Source organism: Columba livia, chromosome 29 (assembly GCF_036013475.1).
Source record: "Columba livia isolate bColLiv1 breed racing homer chromosome 29, bColLiv1.pat.W.v2, whole genome shotgun sequence".
Classification (NCBI taxonomy): Eukaryota; Metazoa; Chordata; class Aves; order Columbiformes; family Columbidae; genus Columba; species Columba livia.
Genome location: NC_088630.1, coordinates 630228 through 654064, shown reverse-complemented (window position 1 = coordinate 654064; position 23837 = coordinate 630228). Strand labels below are relative to the sequence as shown.

The 23837-nt window shown below is 66.8% G+C and overlaps 4 protein-coding genes across 4 annotated transcripts; 2 read left to right on the top strand and 2 right to left on the bottom strand.

Moving 5' to 3' along the window:
• The first annotated feature begins 346 nt into the window (after positions 1–346).
• PFKM (phosphofructokinase, muscle) lies at positions 347–8076 on the top strand. Its single transcript, XM_065043492.1, has 23 exons — positions 347–560; positions 1273–1371; positions 1945–2018; positions 2113–2190; positions 2400–2589; positions 3417–3582; positions 3671–3715; positions 3805–3913; positions 3984–4079; positions 4168–4260; positions 4345–4470; positions 5190–5254; positions 5336–5399; positions 5476–5622; positions 5874–5944; positions 6040–6127; positions 6210–6362; positions 6443–6607; positions 6708–6769; positions 6861–6972; positions 7056–7155; positions 7434–7539; positions 7623–8076. The coding sequence occupies exons 1-23, from the start codon at positions 446–448 to the stop codon at positions 7768–7770; spliced, it is 2472 nt and encodes an 823-aa protein (XP_064899564.1). The 5' UTR covers positions 347–445; the 3' UTR covers positions 7771–8076.
• A 115-nt stretch (positions 8077–8191) lies between these two features.
• On the bottom strand, positions 8192–11154 carry ASB8 (ankyrin repeat and SOCS box containing 8). The gene is made up of 3 exons (XM_065043494.1): positions 10831–11154; positions 9967–10071; positions 8192–9117 (listed from the first exon to the last, which is right to left on the bottom strand). The coding sequence occupies exons 1-3, from the start codon at positions 10945–10947 to the stop codon at positions 8485–8487; spliced, it is 855 nt and encodes a 284-aa protein (XP_064899566.1). The 5' UTR covers positions 10948–11154; the 3' UTR covers positions 8192–8484.
• Positions 11155–12632: 1478 nt separating this feature from the next.
• LOC135576638 (zinc finger protein 629-like) lies at positions 12633–21585 on the top strand. Its single transcript, XM_065043341.1, has 6 exons — positions 12633–13026; positions 14026–14565; positions 17046–17429; positions 18543–18581; positions 19407–19586; positions 19691–21585. The coding sequence occupies exons 1-6, from the start codon at positions 12720–12722 to the stop codon at positions 20488–20490; spliced, it is 2250 nt and encodes a 749-aa protein (XP_064899413.1). The 5' UTR covers positions 12633–12719; the 3' UTR covers positions 20491–21585.
• Positions 21586–21722: 137 nt separating this feature from the next.
• On the bottom strand, positions 21723–23764 carry PFDN5 (prefoldin subunit 5). The gene is made up of 6 exons (XM_065043497.1): positions 23559–23764; positions 22719–22821; positions 22430–22461; positions 22216–22290; positions 22017–22122; positions 21723–21929 (listed from the first exon to the last, which is right to left on the bottom strand). The coding sequence occupies exons 1-6, from the start codon at positions 23631–23633 to the stop codon at positions 21850–21852; spliced, it is 471 nt and encodes a 156-aa protein (XP_064899569.1). The 5' UTR covers positions 23634–23764; the 3' UTR covers positions 21723–21849.
• Positions 23765–23837: the final 73 nt, after the last annotated feature.

Sequence of the window (23837 nt, the reverse complement as noted above, 5' to 3'; positions counted from 1 at the left end):
TGATTGATCCCATTGGAACTGATCGCATTAGAGCCAAGTGAGCCCATTACACCTGGTCCCATTAGAGCCAATTGATCCCATTACAGCTGACTGATCCCATTAGAACTGATCCCATTACAGCTGATCCCGTTACAGCTGACTGATCCCATTACACTTGATCCCATTAGAGCCAATTGATCCCATTAGAATTGATCCCATTACAGCTGATCCTTTTCCAGCTGATTGATCCCGTTACAGCTGATTGATCCCGTTAGTGCTGGTTGATCCCATTACTGCTGATCCCATTACAGCCCATCCCGTTACAGCCAACAGATCCCATGACAGCCGATCCCATGACAGCCGGTAGATCCCATGACAGCTGATCCTGCCCCAGCCGATCCCAGCCCAGCCCACAGATCCCGTTACAGCCGATCCCGGCGCAGCCAATAGATCCCGACCCCGGGCCATGGTCCCCGAGGTGCCCGCCGAGCTGTCGCGGCTCCTCCTCCCGGCCGCGCTGTCCCTGGCGCTGCTGCTGCTGCTGCTCGGCTGCCTCCCGCACCCGGCGCGGGGACCCGCAGGTCAGTGACACACCGGGGACGGACAGACAGACACACCGGGGACGGACAGACAGACCGGGGACAGACACAGACAGACACACCGGGGACAGACAGACACACCGGGGACAGACACAGACAGACCGGGGACGGACAGACAGACTGGGGATGGACAGACACACCGGGGACGGACAGACACAGACAGACCGGGGACAGGGACAGACACCGGGGACAGGGACACGCACTGGGGACACAGACAGACTGGGACCAGGGACAGACACACTGGGACCAGTAACATGAACTGGGACCAGTAACACACGCAGACTGGGACCAGTAAGATGGATTAGGAGCAGTAACAGACTGGGACCAGTAAGGACAGACTAGCACCAGTATGAGGACAGACTGGCACCAGTAAGAAGGACAGACTGGCACCAGTAAGAACAGACTGGCACCAGTATGAACAGACTGGCACCAGTAAGAACAGACTGGCACCAGTAAGAACAGACTGGCACCAGTATGAGGACAGACTGGCACCAGCAAGGAGCCCCAAGCGTCCCCGCAGCCCCGTGTCCCCACGCCCCCGGTGCCGGGGAGGGGACACGCTGTCCCTGTCCCTCCCCCTGGGGGCCCATTTAGCGCGGGCGGGGGGCGGGTGGCACTGTGCGCGGTGCCGGCGCCGGGGGGACCTCGACGCCCTCGCCTGCTTCGGTTTTGCCCAATTTTGCTCCTTTTCCAGCCAAGAAGATGGCGCAGCAGCCGGTGGGACACGGCCACACCGAGAACATGGGCGCCGGCAAAGCCATCGCCGTCCTCACCTCGGGGGGGGACGCCCAGGGTAAGGGACACCCCGTCACCCCAAACCCTGGGGGGGACCCGCGGGGCAAGTGCTGTTTTGGGGAGAAACCAGGCGAAAACGGGACTTTGGGGGGTTCCTCCAGGCTGCGGGTACGGGGTGACCTTGGGGGGGACAATGACACGGGGCAGAGTTAAGGGGACATTTGGGGTGCAAGGGGGGGAATCTGGGTGACAAAACTGGGGGGGCGGTGAAAGGGATGGCAACGCACGGAAAAAGCGCTGGGGTTGCCCAAAACCGCAGGGATTCAGCCCAAAGCGTGGTGTGGCCCCAGAGTGATGGGGGGACCCCTTCTTTTTTGGGGGGGGGGGGGGTAATACAGCCCATGGGGGTCTCTGCTTAACCCCCCCCACCCCCCCGCTTGTCACCCGGTGTCACGCGGTCGCCGGTAAATGTCACCGGGGCAAAAATAACCCGGCAGCTGCGGGACTGGTGGGGGGAGCTGGGGGGGGCGGCGAGCGGGCGCTGGGGGGGTGTGGTGGATTCCGGGGGGTCCCCAGGGTGGGGGGGTCCCCAGGGTGGGGGGTCCCCGAGGTGACGGCCCCTCCTCCCCAGGCATGAACGCGGCCGTGCGCGCCGTGGTGCGCGTCGGCATCTACACCGGCGCCAAGGTCTATTTTGTGCACGAGGTGGGTGCCGACCCCCCCCAAACACCCCAAATTCCCCACCCCCCCATTTCCCCAACCCCCCCTCAACCCCTTGTTTGTGTCCCCCCCCCTCCAGGGCTACCAGGGGCTGGTGGACGGCGGGGACAACATCAAGGAGGCCACATGGGAGAGCGTGTCCATGATGCTGCAGCTGGTGAGCGCAGCCACCCGTGGGCTGTCACCGGGGGGGGACACATTCAGTGTAACCCAACCCCCCCGGCGCCGGGGTCAAGCCTGAAAATAACCCGAAACCGGAGCCGGGATGAGGGGGCAGGGACGGACAGACGGACGCGGGGTGGTGGGGGGGGAAGGGATGGACACGGGGCGCGATGGGGACCCGGTGACAACGCGGGGGTCCCGCAGGGGGGGACGGTGATCGGCAGCGCGCGCTGCCAGGATTTCCGCACGCGGGAGGGGCGCCTGAAAGCCGCCCGCAACCTGGTGAAGCGCGGCATCACCAACCTGTGCGTGATCGGCGGCGACGGCAGCCTCACCGGCGCCGACACCTTCCGCGCCGAGTGGAGCAGCCTCCTGGGAGAGCTGCTCAAAGTGGGTACGTGCGCGGCCCCCCCGGGGGGCACCCCCGCTTCCAGCCGCCGGAGGAGCAAACAGGGGGTGTGGGGCAAAATCGGGGGGTTCGGGGCAAGATCTCGGGCGTCTGTACCAAAATCAGGGGGGTTGGGATGGAACCAAGGGGGGTTGTGTGAGATCAGGGGGTTGGATGAAAGTCGGGGGGGTGGATGAAAGTTGGGGGGTCTGTGGGAAAATCAGGGGGTTTGTGGGAAAATTGGGGGGGTTTGTGGCAAAATTGGGGGCGGGGTATGAAAATTAGGGGGGGGTATGAAAATCAGGGGGGTTATGAAAATCAGGGGGGGTTATGAAAATCAGGGGGGTTTGTGGTGAAATTGGGGAGTTGTATAAAAATCAGGGCGGTTGTGGGAAAATCCGAGGGTTCGTGGCAAAATCAGGGGGTTTGCATCAAAATCACGGGGGGCTGCGGCAAAATTAGGGGTTTGTACCAAAATCAGGGGGTTGTACCAAAATCATGGGGGGTTGTGGCAAAATTAGGGGGGTTGCATCAAAATCATGGGGGGTTGTGCTAAAACCAGGGGGGTTGTACCAAAATCAGGGGGTTGTACCAAAATCAGGGGATTGTACCCAAATCCGGGGGGGTTGTACCAAAATCAGAGGGGGATGCAGCCGAATCAGGGGTTTGTGCCAAACCCGGGGTGTTTGAACCCCGATGGGGGGCAGAACACAACAAGGAGGCTTGGACACAAAAATGGGGATTTTGGCCCCACACCGGAGGTTTGTGCCGGTGTTTGGGTGGTTTTTTGGGGGGGGGACACACAAAACCAAGGGGGGGCCACCCCGCGGCAGGGGGGATCACGGCGGAGGAGGCGAAGAAGTCGAGTCACCTGAACATCGTGGGGATGGTGGGTTCCATTGACAACGACTTCTGCGGCACCGACATGACCATCGGCACCGACTCGGCGCTGCACCGCATCATGGAGATCGTGGACGCCATCACCACCACGGCGCAGAGGTGACGGCGACGCCCCCGCGCCACTCGGGGGGGGGACTCGCGTGTCCCCGGCTCCGGCTCGTCGTGGTGACGCTCGTGTCTCCCGCAGCCACCAGCGGACGTTCGTGCTGGAAGTGATGGGGCGGCACTGCGGGTACGTCGCCGCGGCACCGCGCCGACGCGGCTCCTGGTGAAGAAATAGGGAAGAAAACCCAAAACAGCCCATTTTTCACCCACTTCCAGCTACCTGGCGCTCATCACCGCCCTGGCCTGCGGCGCCGACTGGGTTTTCATCCCCGAGTCCCCCCCTGAGGACGACTGGGAGGACCATTTGTGCCGGCGGCTGACGGAGGTACGACAGGCTCCGGCGGACGCTTGGTCGCCGTCCCCGTCCCCGTCGTCACCTCCCGGTGTCCCCGCAGACCCGCCTGGGCGGCTCGAGGCTGAACATCATCATCGTGGCCGAGGGCGCCATCGACAAGCACGGCAAAGCCATCACCTCCGAGGACATCAAAACCGTGAGCGGGGAGGGGGGGCGCCCCGGTTCTGTCCCTGTCCCCTTGCCGTCCCCGCCGCAGGGGACCCAGGCGCGCCCCTGTCTTGCAGCTGGTGGTGAAGCGGTTGGGATACGACACGCGTGTCACCATCCTGGGCCACGTCCAGCGCGGCGGGACGCCCTCCGCCTTCGACCGCATCCTGGTAGGGAGCGCCCCCCCGTGCCCGCCGCACCGAGAGGGGCCTGGGGGCGCCATCGCTGTCACCGTCCCCGTTCCCGTCCCCCAGGGCAGCCGGATGGGGGTTGAAGCCGTCATGGCGCTGCTGGAGGGGAGCCCGGAGACGCCCGCGTGCGTCGTCAGCCTGTCGGGGAACCAGGCGGTGCGGCTGCCGCTCATGGAGTGCGTGCAGGTGGTGAGTGGGGACGGGACCCGGGAGCAGCCCCGGCGCGGGGCAAACCAGATCAGCACGGGTAAACCAGATCAGCACAGGCAAACCAGATCAGCACGGGGCAAACCAGATCAGCACGGGCAAACCAGATCAGCACGGGCAAACCAGATCAGCACGGGCAAACCAGATCAGCACGGGGCAAACCAGATCAGCACGGGGCAAACCAGATCAGCACGGGCAAACCAGATCAGCGCAGGGCAAACCAGATCAGCGCAGGGCAAACCAGATCAGCACGGGCAAACCAGATCAGCACGGGGCAAACCAGATCAGCACGGGGCAAACCAGATCAGCACAGGGCAAACCAGACCGGGATAGTGCAAACCCAACTGGGACGGTGCAAACCCAACTGGTGCGGTGTAAACCCAACCAGCGCGGTGCAAACCCAATGGGCACAGTGTAAACTCAACCAGCGCAGTGCAAAACCAACCGTTGCAGTGCAAACCCAACGGGTGCAGTGCAAACCCAACGGGTGCGGTGCAAACCCAACGGGCGCGGTGCAAACCCAACCGGTGCGGTGCAAACCCAACGGGCGCGGTGCAAACCCAACCAGTGTGGTGCAAACCCAACCGGTGCGGTGCAAACCCAACTGGTGCGGTGCAAACCGAGCAATCTCGGTGCAAACCCAAGCGCCGCGGCGCGAACCCCCCAATCTCGGTACAACCCCCCCTCTTTGCTCCCCGCAGACCAAAGACGTGACGACGGCGATGAACGAGGGACGCTTCGACGACGCCCTGAAGCTGCGGGGCCGGTGAGCGTCCCCCCCTGTCCCCGGTGGGACCCCGGCTGCCCCGGCCCCCCCAGGACCCCCACACCCTCCTCCCCTTTGCAGGAGCTTCCAAAACAACTGGAATGTCTATAAGCTGCTGGCGCACATCCGCCCTCCCTCCACCAAGGTACGGCAGCGGGGAGGGGGTGACGGGGACCCCCCCGGGCCCCACAGCCCCCCAAACCTCCTTTCCGCCCCCGCAGAGCGGTTACACGCTGGCCGTGCTCAACGTGGGCGCCCCGGCCGCCGGCATGAACGCGGCCGTGCGCTCCACCGTGCGCATCGGGCTCATCCACGGCCACCGGATGCTGGCGGTGCACGACGGCTTCGAGGGGCTCGCCTACGGCATGGTGAGACCCCCCGGGGGGAAAAGGGGGTGTAAGGGCCCCAAGAAGTAGCAGCTGCAGCCCTGTGAGGGTTGGGGGTGATCGACCCCCTTTACACCCCGGCCCTGCTGAGAGGTGACAGGCTCATCCTGTCACCCCCCCAGTGTGGGGGGCACCGGGTCACCCCAATATTGCTCTGCTATAATCACAGTGAGGCCGGCGCACCCCAAAGCCCCTTGTGTGTCCCCCCCTCAACTGGCTGCTTTCCCCTCCAGATAGAAGAGATCGGCTGGGATCGGGTCGGCCCCTGGACCGGGCTGGGAGGATCCAAACTGGGGACAAAGAGGTGACACTTCCCCCCAAGGGAACACCCCGGGGGGGTCCCCAGGACGAGCCCCCCACCCCGGGCGGGCTCAGCCACGGAGATTTCCCCCCGCCCAGGACTTTGCCTAAGAAATACTTTGAGGAAATCAGCAACAACATCAACAGCTTCGGCATCCACGGGCTCATCATCATCGGCGGCTTTGAGGTGACAAGGGGAGGACGCGGCGCGGGGGGGGACAGGCAGCTGCCCGCACCCTGCCCGTGCCCACCCCCCCGCGCCCCCCCAGGCCTTCACGGGCAGCCTGGAGCTGGTGGAGGGCAGAGCCAAGTTCGAGGAGCTCTGCATCCCGCTCTGCGTCATCCCCGCCACCGTCTCCAACAACGTCCCCGGCTCCGACTTCAGCATCGGCGCCGACACCGCGCTCAACACCATCACCACGGTGCGCCCCCTCCCCGCCCACAGCCCCTCCCCCGTTAACCTCAATCCCCCTTTTTCACCCCGATTCTCCCGCCGCCGCAGACCTGCGACCGCATCAAGCAGTCGGCGGCCGGGACCAAGCGCCGCGTCTTCATCATCGAGACCATGGGCGGCTTCTGCGGCTACTTGGCCACCATGGCGGGGCTGGCGGGCGGCGCCGACGCCGCCTACATCTACGAGGAGCGTTTCAACATCCACGATCTGCAGGTTTGGGGCCCCCCCAACACCCCGTGCCCCCCCACACCCCCTGTTTCCCCCCCCAGGGGGGACGGGAGCCACATTTATTCTCATTTCGCGCTCCTCGTAGGTCAACGTGGAGCATTTAACGGAGAAGATGAAGACGACGGTGAAGAGGGGGCTGGTGCTCAGGTACGTCCCCAAATCGTGATGGGGGGGTTGCTGAGACCCGTCATGCTCATGTCACCCCCCCCGTGAGCCCAAATTCCGCCCCCCGGCGCAGGAACGAGCGGTGCAACGAGAACTACACCACCGACTTCATCTACAACCTCTACTCGGAGGAGGGCAAGGGCATCTTCGACTGCCGCAAAAACGTGCTGGGGCACATGCAGCAGGTACGGGCCCCCCAGGGAAGGGGGAGACCCCCCCCAACAAGGGGTTAACCCCCTTTGCTCACTCCATGGTTTTCCGGGCGCAGGGCGGCACCCCGACCCCCTTCGACAGGAATTTCGGCACCAAGATGGGCGCCAAGGCGGTGGCCTGGATCACCGGGAAGATCAAGGAGTGCTCCCGGCACGGTGGGGGCCGCGCCAGCGGGGCCGGGGGGGGCCCTGCCTTGTTCCCAAATTCACAACCCCCCCAACCCCTCCCCACATCCACGCGGGGCGTGAAATCACTAACACAAGCCCCCCAAGGCGCACGCTGCTCTGCTATCTCAACACAAAGGGATTTCGGGGGTGCTGCGGGGTGCTCTCCCCTCCTACCAACGCAAAGGGCCCCCTGCAGATTTTGGGGGTTCTCTCTCCTCCTGGGGGGCCCCAAAAGCACTGAGTTTGCCCCCCACCGCCCCCGGCAGGTCGGATCTTCGCCAACACGGCCGACTCGGCCTGCCTGCTGGGCATGCGCAAGCGCAGCCTCGTCTTCCAGCCCCTCGCCGACCTCAAGGAGCAGACGGATTTCGAGTAGGTGCCCCCCCCAGCACCCCAAAATCCACCAACGGGGCCCGGTGTCGATCCCCCAAGCGACGCGGCGCTTTCCCCCCCAGGCACCGCCTCCCCAAGGAGCAATGGTGGCTGAGGCTTCGCCCCATCCTCAAAATCTTGGCCAAGTACAACATCGAGCTGGACACGTCGGAGAAAGCGCACCTGGAGCACGTCACGCGCAAGAGGATCTCCCTCGAGTCCAACATCTGAGGCGCCGGCGCCTCGGGGAACCCCAAAACCAAGCGCTCCCCGCTTCGCCTCGCGCCCCCGGGACGCCGGGCAGCACCGCCGCGGGGAAAGAGCCCTCTTCCCAAATCAAAGCGTTTCCTCGGGGCAAGATTGGGGTCGGTTTAAGGGTTTTATGGGCTTTTTAAACAGAAAAGCGGTTCCCCGAGCGCTGCGGTGGGCTGGGGTAAGTGCTTTGGGTAGAGCCCCTCGGGCAGCACTTTAGCCTTAAAAATTCAGAGTTAAGATGCTTCAATAAATTCATTGCTCGCTCGCGGCGGCAAATGCGTCCCCACGGGTTCTGCAGGTCTGACAACACCTTCATTTCCCGCCCCAAAAGGAGATTGTCCCTGTTCCTCCTGCACCCGAACGCAAAAAAAAGGAAAAAAGGGAAAAAAACCCCAAGTGAATCCAACAGCGGGGATATAATTTGCTATTAATTGAGATGGTTCATCTCACGAGGCCAAAGGTGGAGGGGAGGGCGCGTGGAGGAGGCGCCGGGCGGGCGGCGCGGGCAGAGAGAGGACGCGGAGCCGCCCGCGAGCGGCGCCGGGACGGAAACCGCGACCGGGGAGGGGAATCGGCACCCGCCGGCCGCCAGCCAGCCCACGGAGCTCGCTCCCGGTGCCGCCGCGAGGAGGCGGTGAGGAAAAGCAGCGGGACGCCGGCACCGAGAGCCCCGGCGCCTCGTTCTGCGGCTCAGCTGAGGAGCAGAACGTATTCCTTGAGGCTGGCGGGCAAGGGCAGCTGCTCCACGGCCTCGGGCAGGAACTGCACGCCCAGGCTGCGGCGCACGGCGTAACGGGACAGCGTCTGCAGCGTCCCGGGCGCCGAGCAGAGCAGGGTGAGCTTCTGGCAGAGCTGCGGATCCCTCGTCACCTCCCAGGGCATGCTGCCGTTCTTCCTCAGCTCGAACTGCCCGGCGGCGCGGTGCAGGAGCTCGAAGCAGGAATCCTCGCGCTCCGTCCCCAGGCCCCGCACCAGCAACGCCACCAGCCGCGAGATGGGCGTCTGGCCTTTCAGATTCGTCACCCGCACCTCCGCGCCGAAGTCGAGCAGGACGCTGACGCTCTCCAGGTTGCCCTTCATGGCGGCCCAGCTGAGCGGCGTGTCGGCGTTGTAGTCGCGGGCGTTCACGCGGGCGCCGTTCTCCAGCAGCGACCGCGCGCACTCGGCGTTGTTCTTGAAGGCGGCCCAGTGCAGCGGCGTGTCCTTGTTGCCGTCGGGCGCGTTGGGGTCGGCGCCGTACTCCAGCAGGATCTCCACGCACGTCTCGTCCTTCTCCGCCGCGTAGTGAAGGGCCGTGCGGTTGTAGCCGTCCAGGGCGTTGACCTGAGGACGGGAGGGACGGGGTTAAACGCTGCAGGTTTGGGGAAGAGCGGCTGGAAAGGCGGAAAAGGAGCTGGGGGTGTTGGTGACAGCGGCTCAACGTGAGCCAGAGCGGCCAAAAAGGTCCCAGCGTGGTGACCGTCCCTGCGCTGGGCGCCGGGGAGGCCAAACCGCGAATCCTGGGCGCAGTTTTGGGCCCCCCAGGTCAAGCAAGAGCTTGAGGTGCTGGAGCGAGTGGAGAGAAAGGGACGGAGCTGAGGACGGAGGACAAGGAGGGTGAGGGGGCAAATTTGGGGTGATTTCTGCCCCAAAGGTCCATTGGGCGTTGAACAGGCTGCCCAGGGCAGGGCTGGAGCCGCCATCCCTGGGGGGTGCACAGACGAGGTTATTGGGGACATTTCAGTGACAGGGCTGGGTTATGGTTGGACTCTATGAGCTTGAAAGGCTTTTCCTCCCAAAACGATCCTGCGATTCGATGATTCGGGGGTCACCGAGGTGCCCCCGCTCCCGCCGGGCTCGGGGAAGCTCCACCGCCGCTGCACAAAACCATTATTTCCACACCCCAACTTACCCGACAGCACAATCACAACGGGGCAGCGCGGGTACGACCTGCAGCAGCGTCAAAAGCGAGGCAACACCTGGGTCTTCATTCGCCCACCGCAACACTTCCCTCCCTGGCCAGAGAGCCCAGCACAAACACCTCATCCAGGGACCACGAACCTGCCCCTGCGCGGGGGCACGGAACCGGCACCACGCTAAAGCACCGGCTCAAACCTCACCCGCCCCCGGCCCCGACTTCCCGGCCCCTTCTCCAAAGGGCTTTTTATCTTATATTCCACTAAAAGCCTTCACCTCCGCTCCCTTCTGCAGCAGCAGCTCCACGCAGTCGGTGTCAGCCACCATGCAGGCGCAGTGCAGCGGTTTCAGGGTCCCGTGCATCCCGTTCACATCCGCGCCCTGCGAGAGCGCCGGGAAACCGCGATTAGCAAACCCCCCCGATCGCCGCCCTTTCCCGCCCCCCACCCGGCGCCCGACGCGCCTCGGTTTGCGCCGTTAGGAAAGGTTTATTAATAGACACCCGGCGTAACGCCCGGGGTTTGTTTTCAGGCTGGGAACAGCGGTTGCGTGGAGCTCGACGGTCTGTTTTTCTGCTCCCAGGCTTGGTCTTAATTAATTAACTGTCACTAAATGACGCCGGAAGACCCCGGGGTGCCGGAATAACCGGTGCTGAGGTTCGGTGTCCCCATGGGATCACGGGGAACGCTGCTGCGAGGCCGCCAGCGGGCACGGAGCAGGGCGCTGGGGGACGTGGGTGCTTTGCCTCTGGTAAATAAACTGGCGGCTGCTCAAACGCCGCAGCGAGGCCCCGAGGGGCGCCCGGGGCTGGGGAGGGGCGTCCCCAGGGGGTTTAAGACGTTTGCCACCCGAAATAGCTCAGCATGGTCGGTCAGTCGGGCTCAGCCCCTCAGAGCGACCTGGCCGAGGGGACGCTCGCAAGAGGGGGCACAGCCGCAGGACCCGCACCCCAGCGGGGTTAAACAGTGGGGAGGGACACCCACAGCCCGGCCCTGCGGGGGCAAACGGGGGTGGGACCGGCCCTGAGCACCGGGGCACCCGCGGGCTCCCGGCGGGGAGGGGGGTCCCGGCTCGACCCCCGCCCCTACAAAGCCCCGCTCCCTCCCCGAGCGCTCGGCCGCTCCGCAGGGCGCGGCTCACCCTGCCGATGAGATCCTCCACGTTGTCCCGCGGGAAGGAGCGGATGGCGGCGATGGTGCGGATGAGGCGCTCGGACAGCGAGTACTTGCTCTGGATGCTCTGCATGATGTACCACATAGCGCGGCCGCCGCCGCCTCCGCATGCCCCGGCGGGAAGAGCTGCCCGGGCCGCACCGAGCGCCGGGGGGTCGGGGAGGCCCCGGGGGGGGTTCGGGGGGTCGGGAGGCCCCCGGGGGTCCGAGCGCGGCCGCCGCAGCCCCGGCGGGAGACAGAAACTGCCGCTACCCGGAAGTGACGAGCCCTGAGCAGCGGCACACGCCCTTCCCGCCCACCTCTCCACCAATCGAATTGCGGCTTCCCTCAAGGCTCCGCCTCCTCCCTGCTGTTTCATCCCCGCCTTCGGAGGCCCCGCCCCCTTGCGTCGCTCTCTTCCAATCGTCAGGTGCTCCCGGCGGTAAGCCCCGCCTCCATGGTGGCTCTCCACCAATCCGCCCTCTCCCTGCGCACCCACTGAGTTCCGGTGGCTCGACCCCGGCGTTGCCATGGCAGCGCGGCCTGGTGCCCCGCAGCGCGCCCTGGCCCCCGTGGCTCCACAGCGCTCCATGTTAACCCCGGTTCGGCCCAGCGGCACCTGGACGTTTATTCGGCTCCATCACCAGCTTAATAGATGATTTTGTTTTTAATAAGGCTCAATCGCCCCACATTTGCACCCCCAGCCCCGCTCCCTCCTCTGAACATGGCCCCACATGCCTCAGTTTCCCCACTCGCTGCACCCCACAATTCGTGTTGTTCTCCCCCAAATGGCGCCCGGGCAGGCGGGGGTGACACGGGGGTCCCCCGCGGGGACAGGGCTGTGACGGCCCCGCCGTGTCCCCCACAGCCTCTGCCAGGCCAAAAGACCCCCCAGTGGGCACCCCCCAGCGCCTGGGGGACCCCCAGAAGGTCCCTGCTCCCCCAAAGATGCACACAAGGGGGGGCACACCCCAGCCCCCCCCCGGATCACCGTGGGGGGGACACCTTACCCCCCCGCCGAGGCCACCCCGATGATGGGGGATCCCCAACTCTTCCCGCAGCCCTTGGCTGAGTCCCCACGGGGCGCCCGTTCGTCACGGTGGGTTTGGGGGTGACGTGGGGGGTGCAGGTTGGGGGGTGACATGGGGAGTGTGGGGGGGACATTTGGGGGCTGCAGGTTTTGGGGATGATGTGGGGGGTTTGCAGGTTGGGGGGTGACATGGGGGTGCCATGGGGGGATGGGAGTTTGGGGGGGTGACATGGGGGTTGCCATGATGGGGGTGCCATGAGGGGTTTGCAGGTTGGGGGGTGCCATGGGGGGTGCCATGGGGGGTTTGCGGGGGGGCTGCAGGTTGGGGGGTGCCATGGGAGGTGACATGGGGGGGTGGCGGGTTGGGGGTGCCATGGGGGGTTTGCAGGTTGGGGTTAACATGGGGGGTGCCATGGGGGGTTTGCAGGGGGGGTTGCAGGTTGGGGGGTGCCATGGGAGGTGATATGGGGGGTGCCATGGGGGGTGCCATGGGGGGTGCCATGGGGGCTGCCATGGGGGGTGCCGGGGGCGGCGGGGCCGGAGCCCCCGGCGGTGCCGCTGCGCCGATCGGCAGCCACGGGCGGCCATGAGCGGCCATGAGCGGCCATGAGCCGCGGCCCGGCCATGGCGGCCTCCCCGCTGCCGCGCCGGCCCGGCCGCCGCTCCCCGCCGCCCCCCGCGCCCCCCCGGGCCCCCCGCCCGCACCGGTGAGTCGTGGCCGGGAACCCCCCCAGGAACAAAAAGGGCGGGAGGACAGGCCCCCCCCCCCTGCCGCTGTTTCCCCCGAAATGGCGGCGATGCCGGCGGCGGGGGGAGCGTGACCCCCCCAGCTTGCGGGGGGACCCTCCATGATGGGGGGGGGGGGGGTTGTGGATGCTGTTGGGATGGGGAGGGGCCCCAAACCCTGGCTGTGCCCCCCCCAGCATCAGGGGAGGAAACTGAGGCACAGGGGGGCTGGGACCCCCCTTGGGGTGCAGGTGGGACCCCCCTTGGGGTGCCACCGTGTCACCCCATCTCTTTGCCGCTCCCTCCCCCCCAGCAGGGCCCCCCCGTCTGAGCGTGCTGGGACGGTGGCCATGGACACAGAGGGGGGGTCGCCCCCCCAGGACCCCCGGACCCCCCAGGACAGCGAGCGGCCGCAGGGGACGTCGGCAGGTGAGCCCCCCCGGGGGGTGTCCCCTGTCACACTGGGGTGCTGAGTCCTTTTTGGGGTCCCCATGCGCCTGCCCTGACCCAGCGATGGGGGGGTCACCCCAACCCCGGGTGGGGGGATCCCCAGATCCTGGGGGGACCCTGATCCTGGGGGGTGTGGGTGCCCCGTGTCCGTGGTGGGGGGTGCCCCACGGCATGGGGGGTGCCCCAACCCCGGGGTATGGGGGTGTCCTGCTCCCACGGCACGGGGGGTGCCCCAACCCCAGGGTATGGGGGTGTCCTGTTCCCACGGCACGGGGGGTGCCCCAACCCCAGGGTATGGGGGTGTCCTGTTCCCACGGCACGGGGGGTGCCCCAACCCCGGGGTATGGGGGTGCCCCAGTCCTGGGGTGCAGGGACGTCCCGATCCTGCACTGTGGGGCTGGAGATGGAAATGGTGGAACAGGTGGAAAAGGGGATGGGGAAGGTGGAAAAGAGATGGGGAAGGTGGAAGAGGGACAGGAAAGGTGGAAAACGAATGGAGAAGGTGGGAAAAGGAAGTAGAAGGTGGAAGGAGGACAGGAAAGGTGGAAAAAGGGATGGGGAAGGTGGAAAAGGGATGGGGAAGGTGGAAAAGGGATGGGGAAGGTGGAAGAGGGACAGGGAAGGTGGAAAGGGGGATGGAGAAGGTGGAAGAGGGACAGGAAAGGTGGAAGAAGGAAGCAGAAGGTGGAAGAGGGACGGGGAAGACGGAAAATGAATGGAGAAGGTGGGAAAAGGGATGGGGAAGGTGGGAAAAGGAAGTAGAAGGTGGAAAAGGGACGGGGAAGATGGAAGACGAATGGAGAAGGTGGGAAAAGGGATGGAGAAGGTGGGAAACGGCTGGGGAAGGTGGAAGAGGGCTGGGAAGGGAAGTTGCAGCCGGGACGGGGACGGCACAGAGCGGCCGCAGCCCCGGCCGCGTCCCCCAGCCCTCGGCGCCGCCCGCCCTGCCCCCGGTTCACGGGTCCCCTCTCCCCGCAGCCCCCCCCAGCCCCCCGAGGCCGCGGCGGAAACCGGCGGCGCGCGGCGCCACCAGAGCAGCGGGGCGCGCGGGGGCCCTGGCGCCGCTGGCGGAGCTGCTGGGGCTGCGGGGGGGCCGCCTGCGCCCCACCATCTGCAGCGAGTGCGGCAAAGGCTTCAGCCGCAGCTCGGACCTGGCGCGGCACCAGATCACCCACACCGGCGAGAAGCCGTACACCTGCGGCGCCTGCGGCAAGGGCTTCAGCCAGAACTCCAACCTGCTCACCCACCAGCGCATCCACACCGGCGAGAAGCCGTACGGCTGCGGCGCCTGCGGGAAGCGCTTCAGCGAGAGCTCGGCGCTGGTGCAGCACCAGCGGACGCACACGGGCGAGAGGCCGTACGGCTGCGGGGAGTGCGGCAAGCGCTTCAGCGTCAGCTCCAACCTCGTCCGGCACCGCCGCACGCACAGCGACGAGCGGCCCCACGTCTGCGGGGAGTGCGGCGACGGCTTCCGCCACAAGGCCCAGCTGCGGCGGCACCAGAAGCTGCACGTGGCGTGACGGGGACGAGGACAGCGGGATGGGGACAGCGGGATGGGGATGGGGACACTGGGATGGGGATGTAGGGATGGGGACAGGGACACTGCAATGGGGACAGGGACACTGGGATGGGGATGAGGACAGCAGGATGGGGACAGCGGGATGGGGATGGGGACAATGGGATGGGGATGGAGACACTGGGATGGGGATGCAGGGATGGGGACAGGAACACTGGGATGGGGATGAGGACAATGGGATGGGGACAGCAGGATGGGGACAACGGGATGAGGATGGGGACAATGGGATGGGGACACTGGGATGGGGATGCAGGGATGGGGACAGGGACACTGCAATGGGGACAGGAACAATGAGATGGGGACGGGGACAATGGGATGGGGATGGAGACACTGGGATGGGGACAGGGACACTGCAATGGGGATACTGGTATTGGGATGGGGACACCAGGATGAAGAAGGGATGGGAACGGGGACACCTGGATGGGGACCCTGGGATGGAGACAGGGACACCAGGATGAAGGTGCAGGGATGGGGACAGGGACACTGGGATGGGGACAGGGACGCTGGGGTGGGGACAGGGACACCAGGATGAAGGTGCAGGGATGGGGACAGGGACACCGGGATGGGGACGCTGGGGTGGGGACAGGGACACTGGGGTGGGGACGGGGCTGCAGGGGGGACGACTTTTGGGGTCGTCACGGAGGTGTCACCCAATCGACGGCAAACAAGCTCCGAACAGACTCGATTCCGGCCGGAACAGCTCAGCCCAGACACCAACCGGAAACGATTCGGTGCGGGGACAACACCGCGAACCACAGGGGGACAACACAACACCGCGAACCGCGGGGGGGACAACACCGTGAACCACGTGGGGGACAACACTGCGAACCGTGCGGGGGGACAACACAACACCGCAAACCGTGGGGGGACAACACCATGAACCGCGGGGGGGACAACACCGTGAAGCACAGGGAGGACAACACCGTGAACCGTGGTGGGGACAACACAACACCGTGAACCGCAGGGGGGACAACACTGCGAATCGTGGGGGGACAACACTACGAACCATGGGGTGGACAACACTGCGAACTGTGGGGGGACAACACCGCGAACCATGGGGGGACAACACCGCGAACCACGGGGTGGACAACACCATGAACAGTGGGGTGGACAACACCATGAACCGCGGGGGGACACGCGGTGGGGGACATTGTGTGACGACCGCGCCGCAGCGACGGTGACACGAACAGAACCACAGGGTCGTTTTGGGTGGAAAACCCCCCAGGATCACCGAGTCCACACACAACCAGCCCTGTCCCTGAAACGTCCCCGAGCCCCCCGCCTGTTCCCCCCGGGCCGCCTGTTCAGTGCCCTTTGGGGCAGAAATCACCCCAGTTCCCACCAGCTGGATCCCATGGGTGTCACCAGCTGGTCCGGAAGCTTCTCTGGGCGCCTCCTTTATTGGGGACCCTCATTGGGGACCCTGAGGTGTCACCACACCGGGGGGGGGACACACGGGACTGTCACCTTGTCACCAACCCAAGGACGGTGACAGCGGGACGCAACAGCCGCTCAAGAGCCCCATTGATCCCGCGGGGGGGTCACAGGGGTGAGTGCTCACCAAAGGGGGTTGGCACCCGCACCCCAGACACCCCCAAAGCTGCGGGTGGGGGACACGGGGTGTGGTGACAAGACTAATAAAATGTCCCCAAGCAGCTGTGCTCGCTGTGCATTGTGCCCCCCCCTGTTTTGGGGACCTCACCCCCCCAGGGACAACACGGCGGCGGTGACAGCGCGGGCACGTTCTGGTGCCACCGTGGGATGGTTTTGGCGCCACCGGTGCCACAGTCGATGGCACCCGTGCCAACCACCCCATTGTCACCAGTGTCCCCAGGCAGGGACACAGGGGCAGCGGGGACACTTTCTGGTGCCACCATGGGAAGGTTTTGGCGCCACTGGTGCCGCAGGCGATGGTGCCCGCGCCAACCCCCCCAGTGTCACCAGTGCCCCCAGGCAGGGACACAGGGGCAGCGGGGACACTTTCTGGTGCCACCGGTGCCACCGTGGGAAGGTTTTGGTGCCACCGGTGCCGCAGGCGACGGCGCCCGCGCCAACCCCCCCAGTGTCCCCAATGTCCCAGGGCAGGGACACCGGGACACTGGGACACCCCCAATCCGGGCGGGGGGGCCATGGGGGGGCCAAGGGGGGGCCAAGGGGGGTGCCGGGTCCCCAAAGCCGCCGCCCGGGCTGCGGCGCCGGAGCCACCGGCCTCGTTGCATAATTTCCAACCATTTCTCGTTGTCATTTTGCCGGGGGGGGGGAAAACCGCGCGGGCTGGAGCGGGAGCCGCTACACAAAGCGGAGCGGGGGGGGGCTGGGGGGGGCTGCTTATTTTCCCCTTAACCCCCCCCCAAAAACCCCGTGAACCCGTCGAGCCCGGGATCGTTTTCCAAGCGCAGAGCGGGATCGAAATAAACAAATACAAACCATACAAATAACGCGATCAATACACAATTTCCCCGCTGGGGGGGGGGCGGGGGGGGGGGAGGGGGGGTCCGCTTGTTCCCCCCCCCTCCCGCGCTGTGCGTTTTGCGGGGCGTCGCGAGCGCGCATTCCCCAATTCCGACGCTTTTTCCCCCATTTTCTCGCTTCGCCCAGCGGAAGCAAAGCCCGGGGCCGCGGGGGGGGGACGGGAGGACGCTGGGACCTTCCTGTTCCCGGCCCCCCCCCCGACCGCAGCGGCAGCCCGGGGGCCTCGCCCGCCCTCCCGCCCCCCCCAGCGGAGCCTCCCCCCCAGGAGCCCCCCCAGGAGCCCCCCCAGCCCCAGCGCCCCCTTCGCCGCCCGCGCCCGGAGCGTCGCGCTGCGGTGAGTCGGGGGGACCCGCGGATGCGGCGCCGACGCGGGGGGGCTGCATGGGGTGGGGTGGGGGGAAGGAAAAGGGACCCCCCCCCATTGGGAAACGCGGGGCGCCCTTGGCCGTGGGGTGCGGGGTTTGGGGGGGGTCGCGGTGCTGGATGCGGGGTGGGGGGGGGGTCGCGGCGCTTTGGTTCCTTTGTGCTTCGCGGCCGCGGCGCCGCAGCCCCCCCCCCCCCCCAAAAAATAAATAACCTGGGGGGTGGGGGGGAAACTGAGGCATTGGGGGGGTGTGGGGGCTGCGTTGAAGCCCCCGGCTCCATTTGTCCCCCCGGCCCCATTTGTCCCCCCAAATCGCGTAGGGGGCGGCTCCGGCCCCTCTTTTTTGTGCCCCCCCCCCCCCAATGTGGGGGGCTGGGGGGCCGCCGTGCCTCAGTTTCCCCCGCTGCAAGGCTGGGGGGGGAATCGGGGTTTTCAGCCCGTTTAGATCCACAAGGGCCCCCCCGAAACCCCATTGCAGGGGCTGCAGGGAGTGCTGGGGAAACTGGGGGGCACTGGGGAGACTGGGGGGGCACGGGGGAAACTGGGGGGGCATGGGGGAAAGTGGGGGGCACTGGGCAGCTTTGGGGGACACTGGGGGGCATGGGGGAAACTGGGGGGGCACTGGGGAAACTGGGGGGCACCGGGAACTCCCAGAGAGGCTTAAACCACATTTGGGGTGCAGCCGGAACCCTGGATGGGGGTTCAGGTGCTTTTGGGGGCACAAGGTCCCCCGGGAGGGGGGTGCAGCCACTTTCGGGGTGCATTGACAACCTGGGGGGGGGGGGGTCAGGCAATTCCGGGGTGCACAGACACCCCGGGGGGGGTGCAGGCACCTTTGGGGTGCACCGGGCACCTTGGGGCGGTTCAGGCAATTTTGGGGTGCAGTGGGTGCCCGGGGGGGGCTGCAGACACTTTGGGGGCCCTGGGCACATGCAGCCCGGGGGGGTCCCCACAGCTCAGCCCCCCCCGCTCCGTGGACACTGGGGGTTCAGTGCCCCCCCGGGATGGTTTGTGGAGGCGGGGGGGACATAAGTGACCCCCCAACCGTGGGGCTGTAACCGCCCGTGTCTGTGTCCCCCCCAGATCTCGGAGCAGCGGCCGGACCCCCCGACACCCCCAGAGGTAACGCGGGGGATGGGGCGCAGGGATTGGGGGGCAGGACGGGATTCGGGGGGCACAGGGCGATTTGGGGGTACAGAGGGATTTATGGGGGGGGACAGAGGGATTTGAGGGACACAGAGGGATTTATATGGGACACAGAGGGATTTGGGGGCACAGATTTATGGGGGACACAGGAATTTGGGGGGCACAGAGGGATTTATGGGGCACAAAGGGATTTGGGGGGCACAGAGTGATTTGGGGGGCACAGAGGGGTTTATGGGGGCACACAAAGGGATTTGGGGGGCACGAATGGCTGTGAGGTGGCACAGGGGGATTTGGGGGGGGCAGAGGGATTTAGGGGGGTACAAGGGGATTTGAGGCATGACAAGGATTTATGGGGGACACAGGGATTTGGGGGGCACAGAGGGATTTGGAGCAGACTAAGAGGATTTGGGGGGGTGTGACAGACCCGGGAGGGGACACACAAAGGGACCTGCCCCCCCCCCCCCCCAGCAGTTCCCATCGACCCCCCCGGGCTCCAGCGCAGCCCCGGGGATGGGGACAGGGACACAAATGGTCACGGGGCGGGAGGAATGGGGGACGGGTTTGGGGGGTCCTGGGGAGGCTGGGGGAGCTTGGGGACCCCGTTGTGGGCTGGGGGAGCTCATGACCCCCCCAGTGGGGGCTGGGGGAGCTTGGGGACCCCCATGAGGGCCGGGGGAGCTCAGGGACCCCTGTTGGGGCTGGGGTAGCTCAGGACCCCCCCATGGGAGCTGGGGGAGCTCAGGGACCCCCGTGGGGGCCGGGGGAGCTCAGGACCCCCTCGTGGGTGCTGGGGGAGCTCAGGGACCCCTGTGGGCGCTGGGGGAGCTCAGGACCCCCCCGTGGGCGCTGGGGGAGCTCAGGGACCCCTGTGGGCGCTGGGGGAGCTCAGGACCCCCCCGCAGGCCATGGAGCAGGAGGAGCCGTGCGTGGTGGAGCTGCAGGACTCGGACGAGGGGGACGTGGTGCGGAGGGTCTATATCGGTGAGGAGGGGGCGCCGGGGAGGGGGGAGCCACCCCAGGAGGGGGTGGTCGCGTGTCCTGGGGGGGGTCCCAGCCTCTCTCTGCCCCCCCCCACCCCGGCACAGCTGACGACGGCATCGTGAGCGACTGCGAGGACGAGGTGCTGCCCCACGAGATCATCCAGACCGTCATCCCGCACAGCCCCCTGCCCCCCAAAGCCAAGCGGCGGGGGGGGCAGCCCGGCTCGGCGGCCGCCACGTCGGCGGGGGGCTACGGCGAGGAGGGGGAGGGCGGGGAAGGCGCGGGGGGGCGGCTGCGGGGGGGCCGGCAGCGGCCGTTCATCTGCAACGAGTGCGGCAAGAGCTTCAGCCACTGGTCCAAGCTGCTGCGGCACCAGCGGACGCACACGGGCGAGCGGCCCAGCACCTGCGGCGAGTGCGGCAAGAGCTTCAGCCAGAACTCGCACCTGGTGCAGCACCGGCGCACGCACACCGGCGAGAAGCCGTACCGCTGCGGGGACTGCGGCAAGAGCTTCAGCTGGAGCTCCAACCTCATCCAGCACCAGCGCATCCACACCGGCGAGAAGCCGTACAGCTGCGGGCAGTGCGGCAAGAGCTTCACGCAGAGCAAGAACCTCATCAAGCACCAGCGCACGCACTCGGGCGCGCGGCCCCACCGCTGCGGGCACTGCGGCCGCGGCTTCGCCCAGAGCACCAACCTGCTGAAGCACCAGCGGCTGCACGCGGCGCCGGCGCCGTGCCCCGAGCGCGGGCAGAGCCGCGGCGCCGGCGGCGAGCTGGAGCGGCACCGCGCGCCGGCGCACGGGCGCGAGCCCTTCATCTGCGTGGAGTGCGGGGAGAGCTTCGCCCGCAGCGCCACGCTCAACCGCCACAAGCGCGTGCACAAGCCGCTCTTCGCGCGCTGAGCGCGGCGACGGCGTGGGAAGGACGCGCGGACGGTGCCGTGGGCACGGGGACGGCGCGGCAAGGACACACGGACAGTGCCGTGGGCACAGGGGCACAGTGAGGACACACGGACAGCGCCGTGGGCATGGGGACATGGTGACAGCACGGTGAGGACACACGGACAGTGCCGTGGGCACAGGGGCACGGTGAGGACACATGGACAGCGCCGTGGGCACGGGGACATGGTGACACCACGGCAGGGGCACACGGATGGTGCCATGGGCACAGGGACATGGTGACGCCACGACGAGGACACACAGACAGTGCTGTGGACACGGTGACACCACGGCAAGGACACACGGACAGTGCTGTGGGCAGGGGGACATGGTGACAGCACAGCGAGGACACACGGACAGTGCTGTGGGCACGGGGGCACGGTGACACCACGGCAAGGACACACGGATGGTGCCGTGGGCAGGGGTCATGGTGATGGCACGGTGAGGACACACGGACAGTGCCGTGGGTGGAGGGACATGGTGACAGCACGCCAGGGGACGCAGGACATGGTGACACTATGCCAGGGGACACACGGACAGTGCTGTGGGTGGAGGGACATGGTGACAGAATGCCAGGGGACGCAGGACAAGGTGACACCACCCCATGGACGCAGAAACAAGGTGACACTGCTCCAGGGGACATGGGAGCAGGTGGACAAGGTGACATCACCCCATGGGACACGGGACAGACAGACAAGGTGACATCACCCCAGAGGACACGGGACAGACGGACAAGGTGACACCACCCCAGGGGACACGGGACAGACGGACGAGGTGACACCACCCCATGGGACACGGGACAGACGGACGAGGTGACACCACCCAGGGGACACACGGCCTGTGCTGCGGGCAGGGGACAAGGGGACACCGAGCCACCCGCAGCCCACTGTGCCTCACGTGCCCCCCATGGACACGGGCTGGACCTCAGCGCCCCCCCGCGGGGTCGCACCCTATAGATGTACATATGGAACACGGTGGGGGGGCACGCGTGGGGGGACACCCCCGGGGTGGGAACGTGGGGGGGACACGGCCTTGGAATAAAACTCTTCTGTTTGGGGACCGTGGGTTAGTTTGTTTTGGGGGGGGGGGGGGGGGTAAAAAGCCCCAGGGGGTGTTGGGGGGGGCTGGGATAGAGCTGCCCCAGATCCCAGAGCCGCACGGCCCCCGGCCCCCCCGGAGACCCCAGATCACCCCACTGCCACAAACCTCCTTTATTCCGCACTGCCTGCCAAAAATGGGGGGGAGAGTGACAGGGACAGTGGGGCTGGGGGGGTGCGCTGTGTCCCCAGGGCCCCCCCAGCCCGGCGGGGGGGAGGCCGCAGGCTACGCCTTGGCGGCGGCGCCCTGCGCGGCTCCCAGCGCCGTGAGCTGCTGGATCTTCTGGCTCATCATCTCCACCACGGCTGCGGGGAGACACGGGTGCTGGGGAGGTGGGGGTTTTTTGGGGGGTGGGGGCCCCCCCCAGGAGGAAGGGGGGGGGCAGCGCTCACCCTGCTTCATGGCGTGTTTCTCCTGCAGCGCCGGCTGGATCTTCTCCATCTGCTTGGTCAGAAAGTCGATCTTCCGCTTGAAAAAGTCTCGGGCGTCGTCTGCTGTCTGGGGGGGGGGCGGAGGGGGTGAGGGGGGGCGCTGCTCCCCAGGGAAGGCGTGAGACCCCCCCGAACCCCAGAGCGCCCCCCCACACGTCACCTTCTCCACGTAGTAGCCGGTGCCGATGTCGATCAGGACGCGCTCGACGTCCGAGAGCTTCCCGGGGACGTACATCTTGGGGGGGGTCAGGGAAAACTGGGGTGGGGGGGGACAACGCGCGCGGCTCCGGCAGCAAAACCAGGGACGGGTTTGGCACAATCAGCCCCCGGGGGGGCAAACCGGGGTGGGGGGCGTGGGGAGCAGGAAAGGATACGGAGCTGGTGAGCGGCACCAGCAGGTCCTTCCCTGCGGAAAAAAGCACGAGTGGGGGGGGAGGGCGCCTTCAACATCCTGGGGGGGTGGGGGAACATCTGGGACCTCCAGCAGCCCCCCAGGATCCCCAAAACTCCCTGCGAGCAGGAAGGGGTGCTAACGCCCCACCCCCGGGGAGGAAGGAGGGATTTGGGGGACCATGAAGCAATTTGGGGGAGCAGCCAGAGCCAGTGAAGCCAAGGGGGGGTACCGGTCTCTGCCCCCCCAGGGATGTCTGGGGGACCGCTCACCCTCGTTGCTCTTGTTGAGGACATTGAGACAATCTTTGGCTTCCACATACTTGGTCTGCACCACCTTGAGCTGCGCGATGGAGGACGAGAGGAACTCCACCTCCTGGGGGGGCGGCGGAGAGCGGGGGGTGGGAACGGCCCAGAGCGCAGCCCCCCCGGGGGTGTCCCCGAGCCGGTGTCACACGCGGGGACACAGGGACACAGGGACATAAGGCAGCTCCAGCTTTGTCACCTTCACCTTGGCCACCCAGTTCCTGTGCTGCTGTCCCCCCCCCAGCCCAGTCTGCTCCAGTACATCCCCCCAGTCTGCTCCAGTACATCCCCCCAGTCTGCTCCAGTACATCCCCCCCCAGTCTGCTCCAGTACATCCCCCCAGTCTGCTCCAGTACATCCCCCCCAGTCTGCTCCAGTACATCCCCCCAGTCTGCTCCAGTACATCCCCCCAGTCTGCTCCAGTACATCCCCCCAGTCTGCTCCAGTACATCCCCCCAGTCTGCTCCAGTACATCCCCCCCCAGTCTGCTCCAGTACATCCCCCCCCAGTCTGCTCCAGTACATCCCCCCCCCAGCCCAGTCTGCTCCAGTACATCCCCCCAGTCTGCTCCAGTACATCCCCCCAGTCTGCTCCAGTACATCCCCCCCCAGTCTGCTCCAGTACATCCCACTCAAGTCTCTCTATCCCAGTCTGGCCCAGTCTGCTCCAGTACAACTTCCCCCTCAGGCCCCCCAGCCCCACACCTCGTCCCGCAGCCCCCGGCCCCACATCCCCCCCGGCCCCACATCCCCCCCGGCCCCACATCATCTCCCCCCCGGCCCCACATCCCCCCCGGCCCGGCCGCACCTGGTCCAGCTGCCCCTTGAGCAGCTCCAGCTGCGGCAGCGGCAGCTCCGCCACATTCACCGCCTGCGCCGCCATCTTGGGCCGCCGCGCCGCGCCGCTCTGCTCTGCCCGCCGCCTCTCGCTGCTCCCGCCGCGCCGCTCTGCTCTGCCCGCCGCCTCTCGCTGCTCCCGCCGTGCCGCTCTGCTCGCCGCCTCTCGCTGCTCCCGCCGCGCCGCGCCCCCTGGCGGCCGGAGGACCCAGCGCGCCGTGGCGGGAGCGGAGGCAGCAGCACCCCCGTA